The sequence below is a fragment of the Micrasema longulum genome, unplaced genomic scaffold (genome assembly GCF_059751315.1).
Source record: "Micrasema longulum isolate JH-2025_06_02 unplaced genomic scaffold, ASM5975131v1 h1tg000198l, whole genome shotgun sequence".
NCBI classification, from domain to species: Eukaryota; Metazoa; Arthropoda; class Insecta; order Trichoptera; family Brachycentridae; genus Micrasema; species Micrasema longulum.
In genome coordinates this window covers 366,195-384,078 of record NW_028277403.1, presented here as the reverse complement: position 1 = coordinate 384,078, position 17,884 = coordinate 366,195, and the positions used below count along the sequence as shown (strand labels likewise).

At 31.1% G+C, this 17,884-nt stretch overlaps 1 protein-coding gene across 1 annotated transcript in view; it reads right to left on the bottom strand.

The window, feature by feature from the left end:
- LOC148283775 (protein dissatisfaction-like) overlaps positions 1 to 17,884 on the bottom strand; it is a 126,752-nt gene that overhangs the window by 65,780 nt on the left and 43,088 nt on the right. Inside the window, exon 2 of the mRNA XM_088243284.1 lies at positions 299 to 379. Coding sequence (XP_088099410.1) covers positions 299 to 379 — 81 coding nt within the window. The remainder of the gene's footprint in view (positions 1 to 298; positions 380 to 17,884) is intronic.

Below are 17,884 nucleotides of genomic sequence, written 5' to 3'. Positions count from 1 at the left end.
TATAAATGAGAACTATTTTTAATGTAAATGACGTAAGGAACGCGGACTAATTGTTTGCGGTCACTCATTGGCTTGTTTCGATCATATGATGTCGATATGACAAGTAGATAGAACATACCGAGTACCATTAATTTTTCTTTTAATACGCTCGATTCCTGATAAAAAATGTGGTTTTCCGGTAGATGATTTACATGAATTCTATAAATCAACGTAGGTAGGAATTACTTGAAATTAATGTGGTTTATACCAACTAATAAACAAAAAAGCGAATATGTATTCAATTATAAGTAATACTCACCATCGCAGCTGTAGATTCCATAATGTTTTCCTGAGCTTCTGTCCCCACAGACGTTACACGGAATATCCAGAAGTCTGTCACCTGTAAAGCGAGTGAAAAAAGAAGCAATAAACAAAAAACGTTCACAAAAAAATCAAGATCACAGTTTGATCAAAAATACGTTATGCTACTATTTTGAATTATTATCTATTTCTCCCCACCTAAAAAACTTGTACATGATATTATGTGTACGTATCTCGTAATTAATTAATTTATGGTGTAACTATACTGTAGGTAGTATAATATTGTATATTTATTTAAATCTTTAAATACAAATAATAAGTATTATGTGTACCCATAAAATTAAGAATAGTCCAGAAACCGCATACGCACATCAAACAGAAGGCGACTCAACTACTCATAAATGAGTAGGTTTACGTTTTGACCCATTAGTTTCTTTGTAGACGTCACTCAGTACGCAACTCCTGATTTAAATTCCACTATGCCGTGTTGTGTTCTGCTAGAATCTTAAAGAAACAGGATGGCATCACATTTCATGTGTAATTAACGAACGAATGTTTAAGTAGCAAATTAATTACTTAAAAATTGAATTATTTTTCCATCTGTCAGATTATCTAAGAAACAAAATAGAAATTTCGTGTTGCCAGTCTAGAATTTTTTTTACCCAACTTTGCTCATTTTATAAAAGAACTAATGAAAATTAGACCTCGGATTAAACAACGCCGCGGGGGACATTTGAAAGACATTATCTTTAAAACATCAAATATTATTTAGCATAATATAAAAATATACGTTTTGTGTCAAATAAAATTTGTCTTATATTTAAAGTTTAAAGTTCATAAATTCAATTACTCTCATTAAATCCTATATTTATCTAATCTGTTGTGTCAATGAATGTTTTCGCGTGGACAATAAAATTTTAGAGAAATGAACAGATTGCTTTTTTTACCTTACATTTGTGTTATGATTATTTTTTTCCCCCATCAAGCAACATTACCCGACGACTTAACGTATGCACGCTGCGAAAGTGTGTCTAAGTGGAGGAATTATTGGACACAGTCCGATGTATTCAAATATGATTCTACGCTCTATCTGGACTATTATTAATTCTATGGGTGTACCCATGAGTAATCAATTATTTAAGTAGCAAAAAAAAAAAAAAAAAACTACATTCAATTTTATTTTGAATCGATTATATAATCTTTACCGTTATCTAGGACCCTCTGTCATCTTGTTGGTAGACTTTTAATTTCCTTTTCATAAAATTCAATATTCTCTGAAGAAAAATATGCTTCTAGGTGAGTTTGAACATAATCGACATTTTCGAAAATTGTATTCTTCAGGTAGTGTTCCATGGACCGGAATAAATAAAATCAGATGGTGCTATCTCTGGGGAATATAGAAGATGTGGTAAAATCTCCTAGTTTAGCTGTCTTATATTTTCTTGGGTTAATCTTGCTGTTGCGGCCGGGCATTATCATGTTGGAATATTACCCCTTTAAAAAAAAATTGACAAGACCGCGGATTGTAATATTGGACGAGGAATGAGGAATGTGGGATCAGGTTATGAGTTTGAAAAAAGACAGAAAGAGGATCCAGGAAAGAAAAGGAATAAAAAAAAATTAAGAGAGGTTTTAAGAATATATTTTTATGGTATTGTTTCAGGCGTTTCTTGAAAGTAGCCCGATAAGGTGCATTTTTTATATAAAGAGGTAGCTCATTTCAAAGCTTGGCCAAAAAAAATGTCACCATCATTCCGCTTTTCGCACCTAATGGTGCTTAGGACACTGCGTTGGTACATCAATCGCAGAGTATCTTGATTATTTTTTGTTATATGAAGGTAAGACGATCAGTCTTAGGCTTCAGGTACTAGTCCAGGGACTATAAAATGTTCTAGTGTGAAAACACCCATTTAAATCAATATTTCATATCAACCATGTCGGGAATCGAACCCGAGACCTCTTGCATGGTAGGCAAACGCGCTGACCATTACACCACGAGGCCGACAAAGACAAATGAATGTAATAAATACTAACATGTAAACTTGTATATGTGTATGTATGTAACGTAAACACGTGTAAATATGCAAAAATGGTGCACTGGCTAGAACACCCTGGTAGAGTAAAAAATAAAGCCACTAAAAGGAAGAAGATACGATATTATTTCACAATACATTGAAATATCGAAGCGAAAGCAGGCCATCTAGTCAAAACTTCAAACGTGTCGTCTTTTCAGATTGTGTTGTAATATTACGAAGACATTTTAATTGATTTTATATTTTAAAAAGCAAATTAAGAGTTTTGTGAATAATTTTGCATTGTAATAACGGTGAGTTTTTAATATTATTTTCATTGATTTATTTACTTGTTTTAGGATACAAATTACCTAACTGTATATTTTATGATTTATTCCAAACACGAAATGAAGTATTTGGGTATAATATTAGACTCGAAATTACCTACGAATGCAAAATTTGAGTAAGTTTTAAAAAAAATATCTTCAAAAACAAAATAATAGAGAAATAACCTAGATAAAAATACGCAGAACTCATATATAAAACTATGATAATTATTTTACAGGTAGATTACTGCTCTGCAGCATTATTTTTAGCCAATGACGGAAATTTAAATACAAAACTTTAAAAAAGAGCCATGATAATAGTGTTGAAGAAAAGTAGGTATAATAAAATAGAAAAAATGCGAAAAGAACTCAATCGGAAAGCAAAAAAAAAACTGTTTGTTTTTATATTTATTTATTTTTTTAAATCGAATGACCAAATATTTCATTAATAAGATAGTGTTAAATAAAACATTTCATAAGTAAGACTAGAAACAACGATAGAATTTTCCATTTATATAAAAACAGAATCCCAAATTTGTATTATGAATAAAATCTTGAAAATATATGAAGAGATGCCTGAACGTATGAAGAAGAAAAAGAGAGAGAATGAATTTAAAATATTAATGTTTTGTTTACTGTTAAATTATGTAATTGATATGTAAGTAAAGTAGTGTTTAAATATTAGTTTATATACCTACGTCGTAATATAAGCTAACTGAAGAAATAACTAAAATTTAAAAAATTAAAAAAATATCCGAACGTTATCTAGAAACCCCGTAGAGGGACAACAGCGAAAATATAAAAATTAATTATTCATAAATGGCGCTTTTATAATTTTTTCTTGAAAATGCCATTTTAACGTTTATTTTCAATGGAAATTTAGCAAAACTTGGTTTGCCGAAACTTTACACTATATTGATTGTAACAAATACAATAACAATATAATTTAAGTCATTTTTACAAAATGATGTACAAAACAAAAAAAAGATTAGTTATTAACTTAAATAAAATAAAAAAAATTCAAAAAACAGCACGTAAATCTGTTAAATTTTCGAGTAGGTGATTTATTTTTATACAAACTGGGTGTTTATTAAACCCTGTCACATCCGAAACCACGATGATCAGTATGAGCAATAAGACATATTGGCACATTAAAATTTTTTTTTAGAACGAATAAAAATTTAAAAAATAATGGATAAAAAAAAGCAAATGGTTGCTTACTTCTGCAGGGCAGAAACGAGGAGGGGGAGGGGGGAGTCTGATACTGCGCCGCGCTCCCCCCACTTCTCCCCTGCAGAAGTAAGCAATAATTTGTTTTTTTAAATATTTTATTTTTAAAAGATTTCTTTGTCCTAAATATTTTTTAAATATGCTAATATGTCTTCTTGCCCACACTGATCATTGTGGTTTCGGATGTGACAGGGTTTAAAGAACACCCTGTATAGATATAGAATTATCAAAAAAGTTTTTTTAAGTATACCCAAGTACGCGCTATCACGCTGACCATTAGACCACGAGATGGACAGCAAAATACTGTAAACGTGTTCTTAAATGTTGGTTGATTAGGCGGAAAACATTATATCGCTTGTAAACAACCCAATATTGTGTATATTCGCACCCTCGTCCCCTCCTCCATGTGTTCCCTTCCCCCACTCCTAGTGTTGTCCTTACGTGCCTGTAGCGGATTTTCGACACTATGCGTGTTTGTTTAGCGGGGTGAGATCGGACAAAATAAACGTATCGAGGCTTAGGGATCTCTAATATTCTCAAACGGTGTGATCCAAGTAACCGTAGTTTTTCAGAAAACCGGGAAAAAGAAATATACTATTTTTTTTTAATGAACGCGTGAATTCATCATTAATATTTAAATCGATGTCTAATAAATCAGCGCTGTTAATAAGAAAAGCCACATATTTTAACTTAATCGTTTAATTTCCCTTACTAAACGTTTAAGCATTTCTGATCTGCCCTTTCTTTTCAAAATTTAAAAAATGTTTATCTATATTCCTTATCTCTTAAAGCGTATTTAAATCAATTGTACCGTAAAGTCAACATCACAAGTAATTTTTTTTTATAATCCATTGCCAAAAAATATGTGTTAAAAACTCGTTTATTTATCGTAGCTGCTCCAAATTCGATTTACTTTGTCCCCATTTAGATATTTTTAGTACAACATTTTGTGACTTTGTCAGAGATTTTGTTACAAAAATTTGGAACGCTTTTGTTCTACGCAGAAAAGCTAAAGGGCTTCTCTAGCGAAACTCTGAAATACAATCAAACTTAATAAATCCACGAATAATTGTTTAACTTTTTGTTATCTTAATACTTTTTTATTATATAAAAAAAAGACAAGTGATACCTTAATCCACAAATTTGGAATATCCAGTGACCGGTTTCATCACTTTCGCGACATCTTCGAGACTGGTATCTTTATTAAGGAGTTCAATGTATTTATACAAAACAGAGGTAAGGATAGATAATTCAAAGTTGTATTCTAAATTTGGGTATTCCAAATTTGTGGATTAAAGTATCACTCGTCTTTTATTTATATAATAAATTACAATGAACTTCCATCAAGAATTTTCACTTACAAACTTAAATGTTTTCTCTAAATACTTTGATCTTTGATACAGCTCTTCCTTTACGCCATATATAAATTTACCCTAATATATATTTACTAAATGGTAGTTTTTAATAAACTTTTTAAATATTTTTTTATTTCGTATTTTCATCAACAAAACAAGAGTATTTTTAACTAGGAAACACTGCTTTTCCCTGATTGTCTTCAATAACTCATGCGATTAATATTTTGTCAAATAATAAATCGGATGACATATTTAATGTTCAGAAAAACAAATATTGTTTCCGCATTGAATATATTTGAAATGCATTTGATTGTAATTGAAGACTATGTTTTAAAAACTGCAAATATCTAAATATTACGACTAGATATAAGTCAATGCAGTGATTTTAAACAAAAAAGATATGACGCGTAAATAAACGAATGAACATAGTAAATAGAACCAGTATCTTTTTTTTCTTGTCTTGATTTTCAAGTTATTTTTAGAGTACAAAGTGGTAAAGTATTTATTTTTTCTCAAAGAAATCCTCTGCAAAACACATTTTAATATTTTATTTTAACTGTATTTTATAAAAATAAATTCTTCATAGTAAGCACTAAAACCAACAAATGTCACAAATGTAAATGTTTTGGGATTTTTTGATGAAATATCTTTTAACATATTACAACAGAGATAAAGAACATTTAAGAGAAGGTAATATAGAAGTCTAGGCATCTACAGGGCTTATGACCTGTCAATGGCTGGTTTAAGTGGCCACTTTACACACTGTGTAACATTCACCATTCTGCCTATATTTGAACATCCATTGCCATTATTTATTTTATCTGTTGATGTTTGCGAAGTTAAAGAGCTAGTTAAAGACCCATTGACAGGTCATAAGCCCTGTAGATGCCTAGACTTCTATATTACCTTCTCTTAAATGTTCTTCATCTATGTTGTAATATGTTAATATAAACAGCTCCCCAGGGAGTCAAATCCAGTCCTTGTCTACAAAAATTTGGACAAACTCAAAATATTGTTGAAATATCTTTCATCAAAAGATACATTAATCTCGATAGAACCCTGGTAATTAGATTAAACATTCTCCCGTAAAAAATGGTAATTTGAGGTTTTAGATTTACGGACTTCCATTTTTTATTTTTTAGCACAAGATAAGTAATTAAAAACGTAACTAATTAAAGAATACTCTAAATTGTTATTTGATTTAAATTGTGTTCATAAAAATTATGATCGCGCGAAACACACTTGAACAAGCTGCGCTGCGGGTAAAGAGCTTGGCGATTTTCGTTTTGGTAGCTAAGATCGGCTGAGACGTTCCAGCTATTGTGAGTTAATGCTTCACAAAGCTTTCTCGGCCACTTTGTGTCGGAAAACTGGAAACTGCTAGCCAAGGGAGCGTGAAGGGATTTCAAGACAAACCTACGTCTACAACTAAACTTCTACCACTACTATCTTGCACGTAAACGTTCAATATAATCTACGAGTACTAGTAATATTTCTCCTTTATTCTACTATTATAAATATACTGATATACTAAAGCAGAAAATTTATCCGTCTGGGGCGGTAAAAAACAGAGCTTTTGATGCTGACATCTTAATTAAAATTACGATTTTTAGAATTACCAAGTTAAAGTATTAAACTTGTACATTCATTTTTCAAAAAAATATTGAAGAGCCCATGTATGTTACAATGTTCTACTTGACCAACAGAAATCAAGCTGATTTTTACCGGTGTTTTCTTTGTCATTTTAATTCTACACTTTTGGATGTGATATTTTGAGCTGTTAATTAGCCAAATATTTGTTCGTACGATAGATTTTATGAAAAAAGACTCATAGAAACAAATTTTTCAAAACTGTTAAATAGAAAAAGCAGTTCAATTTCACAAACCTCAATTTCTTGGCCGAATGTTTAGTAGAGCGTGAGGTGAATATTTCTTTCAACTATTTAAATTTCAATTTCTGAACATACAAAAACTGCTTCGATTTTATTTGAATTCAAAGACGGGTCGGGTCATATTTGACCCACGCCTTATTGCGCTGGTGCACTATGTTATCAACCGCGCTTTAAAATTTGACCTGAAGATGTCTATTGGATGCTACTAAGCGTGTTGCTGCATGTTTTTTGCAAGTTAAAGCGTTGCTAAATGTGAGTTGGAATAGGGGCGAATTTTCCATTTTCTGTTTGTTATTTTATCTCGACTCAGGCCCTTTTTTCTTGATCTGCACGGAGAAAGAATTAACTGGATTACGGCAATCTCACTAATTTCTTTCCCTTTTTAGTTTTTTTTTCTGAAGAAAGGAAAAAAAAGGGTGGGTTGCTTTACATTGTTGTTTGAGAGAGGGCTTAAGGAAAATATATTAAACCAACAGGAAAAGAACATTCTTATTACAAATGAAAAACACTTGTATAAGATATGTTAGCTTTTGACTGAATAACAATAAATGCCATTGAAAAAAAACCTAAAGGTTGTTGGTTCTGTAACTATTTTTTTTTAAACTACATACATTCCTTCACAAACCCGAATCACAATAATGGACAAAGGCTATTGTGATACAAGTAAATAAAGTTTTTGCTACCATTCATGATACTCGTTTATTGACCTAATAACATGGCTTTTTTGAATGGGAGAAACCGATAGGAAGACCCACGATCATTAAAATAGTTTCGGTTATGAAGAAGAATGGATGTACTTAAATAAACTAATTAGTTCAAACATGTTCAATTATAGGTTACCGACGAATATATTTTAAATGTTCATGCAAATAAACTCATTTTCGTACACAAGTATCGGCTTTTCTTTATAGACAGTCGAAGATAACTCCGTTAACTTCCCATTGGAATCGGGGCCCTGGGTCCGTATTCTAATGGATGTTAAAATTTATCTTCAATTTTATCTACAAAGTAAAAGTAAGTTTTCAGTATGAAAAATATAACATATTATTTTTTTTTAAAAAACATGTTCAATTACAGGTTACCTACGAAGATACTTTAAATTTTCATACAAATATACTCGTTCACATTTTCGTACAAAAATATTGATGTTATATGACTTTATACCGTCTCGATACGTACCGATGAAGATAGCGTTCATAATCTCGGCTCTGAATATCCTATCGCCAGCCAGCACTCACGCCACGTCGTTTCCGCGTCCCTTAGTTCCACTGATTAAAGCCAAAAATTGTCATAGATCATTCGTCAATCGTCACAATCATTTAAAAAAATTAAATTACGTAATATTTTAATCAAAACGTAGATGATTTATTTTGATCTCGCACACATGGTATGTATTTGTGAACATACATAAATATTCACAGGTCTTTAAAAACACTGAAATTTACTGTTTGGGTGTCAAAATAAAAAGTAGCTTTTTATTCATTTTTTGGTGTAGTGGTTGAGACGCTTGACTCAGGCACAGAAGGTTCCGGGTTCGATTTCCCGTGGAACCACAAAAAATAAATTATATTTTCTTCGAGCAGGGGTGAAGTATTCTGCGCCGTAATTCACCACTGTAATCAAGCTTGCAGGCCTGTTGTGGTACAAAAAAAGGCAGAAATAATCGCCAGATACAGGTTAGGTACAAGTCACTAACAATGCATATAGAAATGCATTTATACTTGGTCCAATCGCAGAGTATCAGCGATCATTTGTACTACAGGAATATGACGAGTTTTTTGCCTCACATTTTTAATACTTTATGTGAACCTTACCGGGAATCGAACCCGAGACTGTCAGCTACAAACTTTACCAAATTATTAACGAACCTTAAAACTGGAAAACATAATTTAAAAATATAAACATTTCTATCGGTGCTAAATTTAAAATAAAAACAAAACCGCCAACATTCTTTTGTTATTATGAAGGAATTTGCTCGTGATTCCTGAATATTCCAAACAAATAAGCATTTAGCATTTAGCCCACATCTAAATTTACAAAAATCAAAAAGGATATAAGGTTTTAGCATTGGAAAATATTCAGGCCAAAACATTATAACCTTCGGTACACGGTATTTTTTAGTATGGGTAAAATTCTCTTTAACCGCCTTCGAAGTTGCTTATAAACACTTTTTGGTTCATTTGTTTATATACACTCACAGATGGCATTTTAAAGAACAGTATACATAAAACATAAAATAGAAAGAAAATAACAGACATAATATTATAAAGTAAAAGTACAAGAATATAGGATCATTGATATGAGAGACGGGGAAAAAATGGACTGTGTGGGAATAAAAGCAGGAGAGAGATGATAATAGTTGATATTTATTCGATGATCGCATGAAAGAAGACAACTTGTTTTCAAAGAAATCATAACTGGGATATTTGTCGGAAGATCTATTAAGTCCGGGCATGACAAAATAAATACCATAAAAATAATTTGTATAAACCATTTTAATTTTCAATTACACGTTGAACGGTTTCGAGGTTACAATATCATCAGTACTTTTATTATTATACATTTTTTTTTATTAATCATATAATATAAAGTATAATACGTATGAGTTATGTACATTCCCAGGAGTTTCTACAACTCAGTTCGGGACTTAAATAATATGAACATAAAAAAAAGCACACGTTAAGAACAACAAAGAAACAAAAGAAGTTTAACACAACAATTCACGAACCAAAAACATTTTCTTACACAAACAAAATAAATATGTATTTATTTACAAACATAAGTTTACTGTCCATTATTTGAGACATAAGTCCCAACGTCGTGGGACTAAAAGTCCTGTGTTGAGATGGAACCAGTAATTAGTTGGCACAGACACATGAGTATAGCACCAGAAATATAGGATCAGAAACATAAAAAGTATTAAAAAAAAAAAAATACATATATATATATACGAGTATATATGGCACATCAATATGGTAAACAGTAAACTCAAACATTCGGAAAATCATATAATAACGCTTTCAAGAATGGAGGAAGTGGTAGATCTAGAACTAAGGGAGATAAGGTCGTTAACATCACGTACTACGCAGACGATGCAATCATAGTGGCAGAAGCAATTCCCAATGGTTAGAATATATTTATTTCAGTTAGTAAAAAAAAATAAAGAATGATAAAATTATATATTCATATCTTTACATTTATCTATATTTATTTATTATTATTTACATTTATTTTTTATATTTATTTATCATTAAAAACAATAATTTATAAGTATAAATCCCGATAATGAGGTAGTATCCTCGAAACCGGTCAACGTATAATTGAAAATTAAAGTGGTTCACACAAATTTATTAGCAAATACGTGCTAAATGTCTACCTTTGTGAAGTAGGAGGCTAGGTGATTTACCTAGAAGGCTAGATGATCAGTCTTACGCTTAACGAGCCAGTCTAGGAACAATGAAATATTGCGGTGTTGAACTACCGTGCCAGGAATGTAACCTAGAAGCTTAAACATGGTAGGTGAAAGCTTACCACTATAGTAAGAGGCGGACTTATCTTTACTCGATTTCCCCTTTCAGGATTTTCACCCGAGAGTAGCCATCGAGTCAAAAACACTCGTCCAGGGTTCTGGTTATATTTCACAGACAAAACTGAATTTTTTATCTGCCCGGACCTGACTTCACAGAAATCGAATGGAGGTAAGTCCACCTCGTAGTGTAGTGGTTAGCGCGTCAGATTTGAGGTCCCAGGATTGATTCCTGGTATTTATTCTGATATCCTTGCCTTCATATAATAGATAAAATCGACATGCTTGTGTTGAAATGATAGATATTTATTTACATATTTTGTTAAGCGTGTTTGTTTCTTATCAAATGAGATAAAATCAAAACATTTTATTTATTTTTAAATGACTATTAAAATATATAAATTATCTACTAACGTAATAATTTTCTAGAAATTCCAGAAATAAATAAAGTCTTTACTGAAGCTTAGGTATAATTACCTAGTCAATTTGAAGCCAAATTTTAAAAATAATATTTGAATAAATACATATTCATCTATGTTTTTTTAATAACTCATTTTTATGAGAGAAATGAACAATATTTATTTATTTTTTAAATAAAACGTTTATTAGGTCTCACGGTTTAATCGACAAGTGCGCAAGAAATATTGCACCTACTTGATATGTTTTTATTCATGATTAATGGTTAGGATTCTAAAATATAATAACATTGTTGAAAAATTTACACGAGGTTGATATCTTGTAGGTACTTCGCGAGTATTAAAAAATAGATGTCAGAATAAAGAAATATACTAAGTCATATAAACATATTTTTTATCATAGCGCTGAACTTCTTTATTGAAAATTTAAATGCTTTACATAAAAATAAGTAATATTTAAAATTAAAAAAACAATTTTTTTTTTTTCATCAATATTCAGCCACAACATATATTTTGAAATATCATTAAAATGATTATATCCACATTACAAACATATTAAAAAAAAACACCTTTTTGCCGTTAAGGAAAATAAAAATGGTTCGCTACCTGTTCCCATTCTCCTGATAGGTGCAGTTCTCTGTTTATCCCAAAGTACAGTTGTCATTACACTAAAGTTAATAAAAAATCAGAGTTTAACTGTCAAAAACTGAGAAACAGATATCAACAAAAACTATAAAACTCATACTAAAAATTTATATGCATGTAAAAAAATTCAAAGATACAGATGAAAACACGCGAAAAATATTATATACGACTGATAAAATCGGTACTTTATAAGCTATTTAAAAAAATCTTTGACACGGTTACAAACTGTGTCGTGTTGCAATCACGTTACCGAAATTTAAGAGTGTTATCTACCACCATCAGTGAACTAATGCCGATTCTCTAGTCAGTTTCCCTTCCGAGATTCATCCCCTACGCGCGGGAGAGGGATGGTCCCTGCCGCCATAGGTTTCGCTATAAGTCGGAAGAGGACAACCATAGTGAAGCGATACGACTTCGGAGTCTGCAGGCCATTTTGTCATGCCTTGCCTCCACCGTTTGGACATGCCACCCTCACTGGCCGAGGGTGGGGAGGGTACGCCTCTATGAGATATTTCAGAGTTAATAATCTTGAATAAAAGTTAAAAATACAACCATGCAAGCTCACGAAAATTTCTTTGTTACGAAGTTACCCACGTAGTGAATTTTTTACGCGTTTGGCTACAGGAAAAGGTCATGGATTCCCCACAAAATTGCCGTGAAATATATTTTACTAGGCCACTACAACGTAATGTAAGTCTTGCATACAAATTCAAATGCTCGTATGCCCTTAAAGGTCTACGAGTATAAACTTGTTTCATGTGCGAATATGGATTAATGTAAGTGTGTTTTCATGCAGAAGACTTGGGTACAAGCTTTTTTACAAGGTTGACACAAAATTTTGACAAAAAAAAATTCCTTAGCTAAAAAAATATGTAATGTAAATCTAAAATACTTGAAAGTTAAAAATATATTATCATACTCCTACAAAATTGTAAAAAAATCTTTGTTTACGTTATTAATACTATGTAGCGCCATTTTCGTAATATACCTTAAAGGTTCTTTACAAAAATGATCATAAATAATGATTACAATTTGACTTAATATTTAAATAAAACTTCTCAGTAAAACAATTTATTTCGCTATCACGTGCGAAGGATGTTTACAAATAATTTAAGGCACAGGTGGTTTTCAAGTTTTTTTCTAAACATAACTTCACTCTAACAGTTTCGTACTGCCGGGAGAGCATTCCGTGCCATAGGACCGTAATTGCGTGTTCACTGAATAAGTGTACCGATTGCGTAAAGGTATAATTACCCTTTCTTTTCACTGTAAATGTAGCTTATCTCATCATCATAATTTCTTTTCCGCACCTAATGGTGCATAGTGCGCATGTATTTTTTACTACCAATAATGTAAATAACGTAAATTTTAAATACAAGTTTAAAATCACACTTTGCAAGACAATAGAAATTTGTTTTTTTTTTAAATATTTTTTATGATCGTACCTACGTCACGGGATGCACTTTTTTAAAAGTAAATAAAATTTAATAACACCTCTTAACTTTATAGTTAGTTTTATGGTGCCATTTTAACCAATTTTATTACTAAGCATTGAGCATTAAACATTTTGTAGAATTAATGCGTTGTAAGTTGTAAATCTTTCTTTTAAAGTTTATTTTCTGAACCGTAACATTTCTTTAAACTAGTTTTTATTAAAAATGTTTTTTAATCCTTTATGCATTTCAATGCACAATTAATTGTACTACATAACATGAAAAAAATACAAAGCTATTCGATTATTTCACAACATTAAAGAAGTTTTTCTGCTCATCAGCATTTATCAGGAACATTAAAGTTATTACAAAATTTAAAATGTCAAACCTTCCCATTTTCTGGTTCATTTTGATTCAATTTGCTGTTTTTTTTACGTTTTTACGAAACGAACTTGCACGTTCTTCATATTCGTACAGCGCGCAGGGACAGGATCTTAGAGTACTTTAGGGGCAGGATTGACAGCCCCTTAGCCCTAGATTCATAAACATTCGTCCCACAGACCACGTAAAACACGCTTTTAACTTTTACAGTGAAAAATATAGAATGTTCAACTTTGAAGTACACTCCTAGATCGTTTATTACTGAGTATTACGTCAGTCACGTGCAAGGGTGCACATATGAGAAAGGAGTTACAGTGATTAGGTCGTCGAATTTTTATGAATTTTTATGAATAGTTTTGAAGTAGAAATACGCAAAGATAGCTGCTTCGCTACTTTTTTGGCATGCTTTATATGGCTATGATCAATTCGTATGTTGGACATGTGTACATTATCGATAAACATCAACAAGAACCTATATCCCGACGATCATATGCATAAGAAGTATCGAATAAGCTGTCTGATGCTTGGTTACACCGGAGCCATGAACCGCCAACTTTGACGCGATGCTAAAAAGGATAATTACAGATGTACAGATGTACTTTGTCCACTGATCAAGTACAACCTAGTGAATCTCAGAAAAAAATGTGATTTCTGTGATAGAAAAATACGTCAAATGACAAGGGTCTGTAAAAAATTGATTGCAATGGTCTGTTAAAAATCGTGTTGATTGCTGACAATAACTATTTTGCTATTTTTTATTTCATTGTATTAATAAATAATAAACAACGTTTAAAATCTTTCATTTGTTTTATTGAACCTTATAGTCTAAAAAATATAAAATCATTAATATATTATGTTCATCTGAGAGGCGAATGTTCATGAATACTGTGACTCCCAAGGTCCCAAGTTTGTTTATGCATCCAGGGCCCCGATTACAACGGGAAGTTATCAGAGTTATCTTCGATTGTCCAAAAAGAAAAACAGATATTTGTAAAATGAGTATATTTGCATGAACATTTAAAGTATCTTCATCGGTAGGTAACCTATAATTGAACCTATAATTGAACATGTTTAGAAGAAAGCTTTTCATACAGAAAAATTCCATTTACTTTGTAGATAAAATTGAAGATAAATGTTAACTTCCTATTGTAATCGGGGCCCAGGGGTTGTATTCTGAACCACTCTCGTGGCCGTAGAAAACACTTTTATCTCGTGTATTTACATACAAAATACATAAAAGTTTTTTCTACGGCCGCGAGAGCGTTTGGAATATCACCCCAGTGTTAATTAGGCACCTAATTTAAATTTACATTTCAAAATTATCAGATTTGGAATGAAACAATCAAGATTAAGAATCGCATGGATAGTATCCAATTGCATGAGTAAGTTTTGGGTGGGTGGGAAAAAATTGCATTAAACCAATATGCCCGTCTTTATTTGTATATTTATATAAAGTGTTTCATAAAAATAATAACGTAACCAAAAAGTGTCTATACGGAGTATTATACGAAAATTTAGAATGTTTGTGAAAACTTTTTTAGTTTTACCTGGTACCTACATAATGCATTATATAAATTATTGAGTTTTTTATCGAACTATTTGCCTAACTCTCAGGTTGATGCTTATAACAAAACCAAACCAAACCTACGTATTGTTTTCAATTCAATGAGGAACTTCAGCCCCACGGGAAATTGGATACAAAAAATGCTTTCTTACGCGGGGTAAAAATTAGAGCATTAAATTGTAATACAAAGTTTCTTGAAACTGCACAGAAAAAATAATAAAAAATACTTTGATAAAAACGCACTACTTTAAATGACGTCACTGGTTCATGTGAATCAACCTATGATCTAAGATCTATGGAAGATTTCCGGTCTGCTTGTCGCTTCTGGACCAATAGGAAGAACTGAATGAGAATAAGCGGAAATGAACCTCTGACGTTACACGCGGAATTATTTCAGAAATACAAAACTTTGAAAAATCGTAGCGCCGATAATATGATATATAAAAATTAAAAAAAAAAATTTTGACTTAGTTTACCAGTCTATTAACAAATAAAAATTTTAAAAAAAACACTGAACTTCCTCATTCAACATTAATACTTTCCATTTCATTCTTAATGACTTTAATAATATTTTAAATGTTTGTGCATTTCGAAAGGTCGATATGCATAAATATTTTATGTAAATTAATCATTTACATCTAAACAAGCGCAAAAACCACTACAGAACTTCGATTTCCTCGTTATTGTAGTTCTAATGTTGTATTTGCTCTGAGCTTTCGCCTTTCAGTAAGCTAAGGCGGACGTGACGTCAGTTTCGGCTCGGCCTCGGCTAGCTTCGTATCACGTCGCAATGGGCGGAGATTAGCCGACCAATCAGGGCAGGCTGGAGCTTTAGGGGAGGGGCCAGAACTTTCAGTGTGACTTGGTGAGACGACGGTTATGCTGACAGAACGTATTATTTTTTCACGAGTTTCTTAGACGGTGAATTTTTTTTGCATCGAAATAAATGCATTTAAACTAAAAGCTCAAGAGCCCAATATTTTTTGACAAGTTTTATTCGTATTGTTATTTTTTTTATTTACAAAGGTACATTTTGTAGTTAAACGGTATTTGTATAAATAAATACATATATTTATACAAAGAGAAAACAAAAATAGTTAGATGTCTGAACACATTTTTTAAAAATGGTAAAAAACGCTCATTTTTACGGCATAGAAAATTTATATACCTCCCAGGGTGTCTAAATTTATGTACTTATACGATACGTATGTACAAAGATAATAATATTACCGAACTTTACAGTGAGGGAACATTATTTTCTAAATAAAAAAATAATACAAAATAGTAAAAGTATAAATAAACAAGTAATCAATAAAAATTATATTATTATGCACATAGGTATGGGAAACTATTTTTGAATAATGTGTAGGTATTTAAAGGTGTCTTTTTTTGAAATATTTTTTTACACTCTAATTGAGGGTTGGTACTAACATATTTATTTAAAAACAATTACCCAATCACTAAAAAACAGTTTATTAAATTGAGTCAAATTTTACTGTTTGTTTTTTCAATGGAGAGGAGTTTTTTTAAAAAGGAATATGGAAGTCTAGGCATTTACGGTTCTTATGACCTGTAATGGTCTGGTTTAAGTAATCGCTATACGCATCGTCTATGTTCGAACATTCACATTTCCTTACACAATGGTGAATGTCGCATATCAGTGAGAATAACCCACAACTCAAAAAACTTAACAGTATAACGATAAGTTACTTTTTTTTGTGAAGTCAGATTATTATTTGTTTGTGTTTTTAGTTGTATTGTTATTCTCGCCGGTGTGCGATGTCATACCGTGTATAAAGTGATCATTTAAACCTGTCAAAAACCTGGAATTCGAAATTATCTTCTCAAAAATGTTTTCGTTATTTTATTTTCAATTTTCGTGTTGTATTTGTAAAATCACCATTCTTGAATAAAAACATATATCTACTGCCCCCTTCATTTATTACTATTATGATTGATTTTTTTACTAACCAGAAAACATTAATCAATTAAATAAACAAAGTGTTCTTCACTGTAAAAACCCATGCCAAATAATACATTTTACAACTGAAGACGTGAGTGGATTAAAGCGTTGTATCGCAATTTTTTTAATACGTTTTTTTTTAGCATAGATGAAGGATTAATGTACATCCCTTTTACATAAAGCCTACTCTACCTTCAAAAAGTAGCTAAAAACCGATTTTGAGAGTAAAAGGTGATATTTTATCATTTACAATTTTTATTGATTATACTGGTGTTCAAAACTTTAAGCTTAAATACCTCTGATTTTTATTGTTGTCACATAACACATCTACCTACTTCAGTCTTCAATAAAAAAAATAAAAAAATAACATAAATTGTAACTTTCCTACTATGTATCTTCCGCTAACCGATCAGGAAAAAGTTTTGTTTTGACAAACCATAGGTACTTACATTATTATTATTTGTTTTTTTTTTCATTAATAAAATATGTAAGTAATACCTACATGTTAAACATATAGTACATATTCCCTGGAGTTATAATAATAATAATAAATTTTATTCCAGTAAAATGGCTAAATAGCGCAGAGCCAATTCTACAATATAAAATAAAACATATTGAATTTTAATTTAACAGCGTGATAGCTTACAAAAAACCCTAAAAATATTAAATTAAAGTTCGAAACAAAAATGCATAAAAATAATCAACTTACTAGTAAACAAAAAAACAGTAGCAATAATTGAATGAATTTTGCATAAATAAGATAAAATAAAATAAAATCTCTTATATTATGCCCTAATGGCGGTTTCAGCATTTAAAGCCATCGCTCGACCAGGGGGAATGG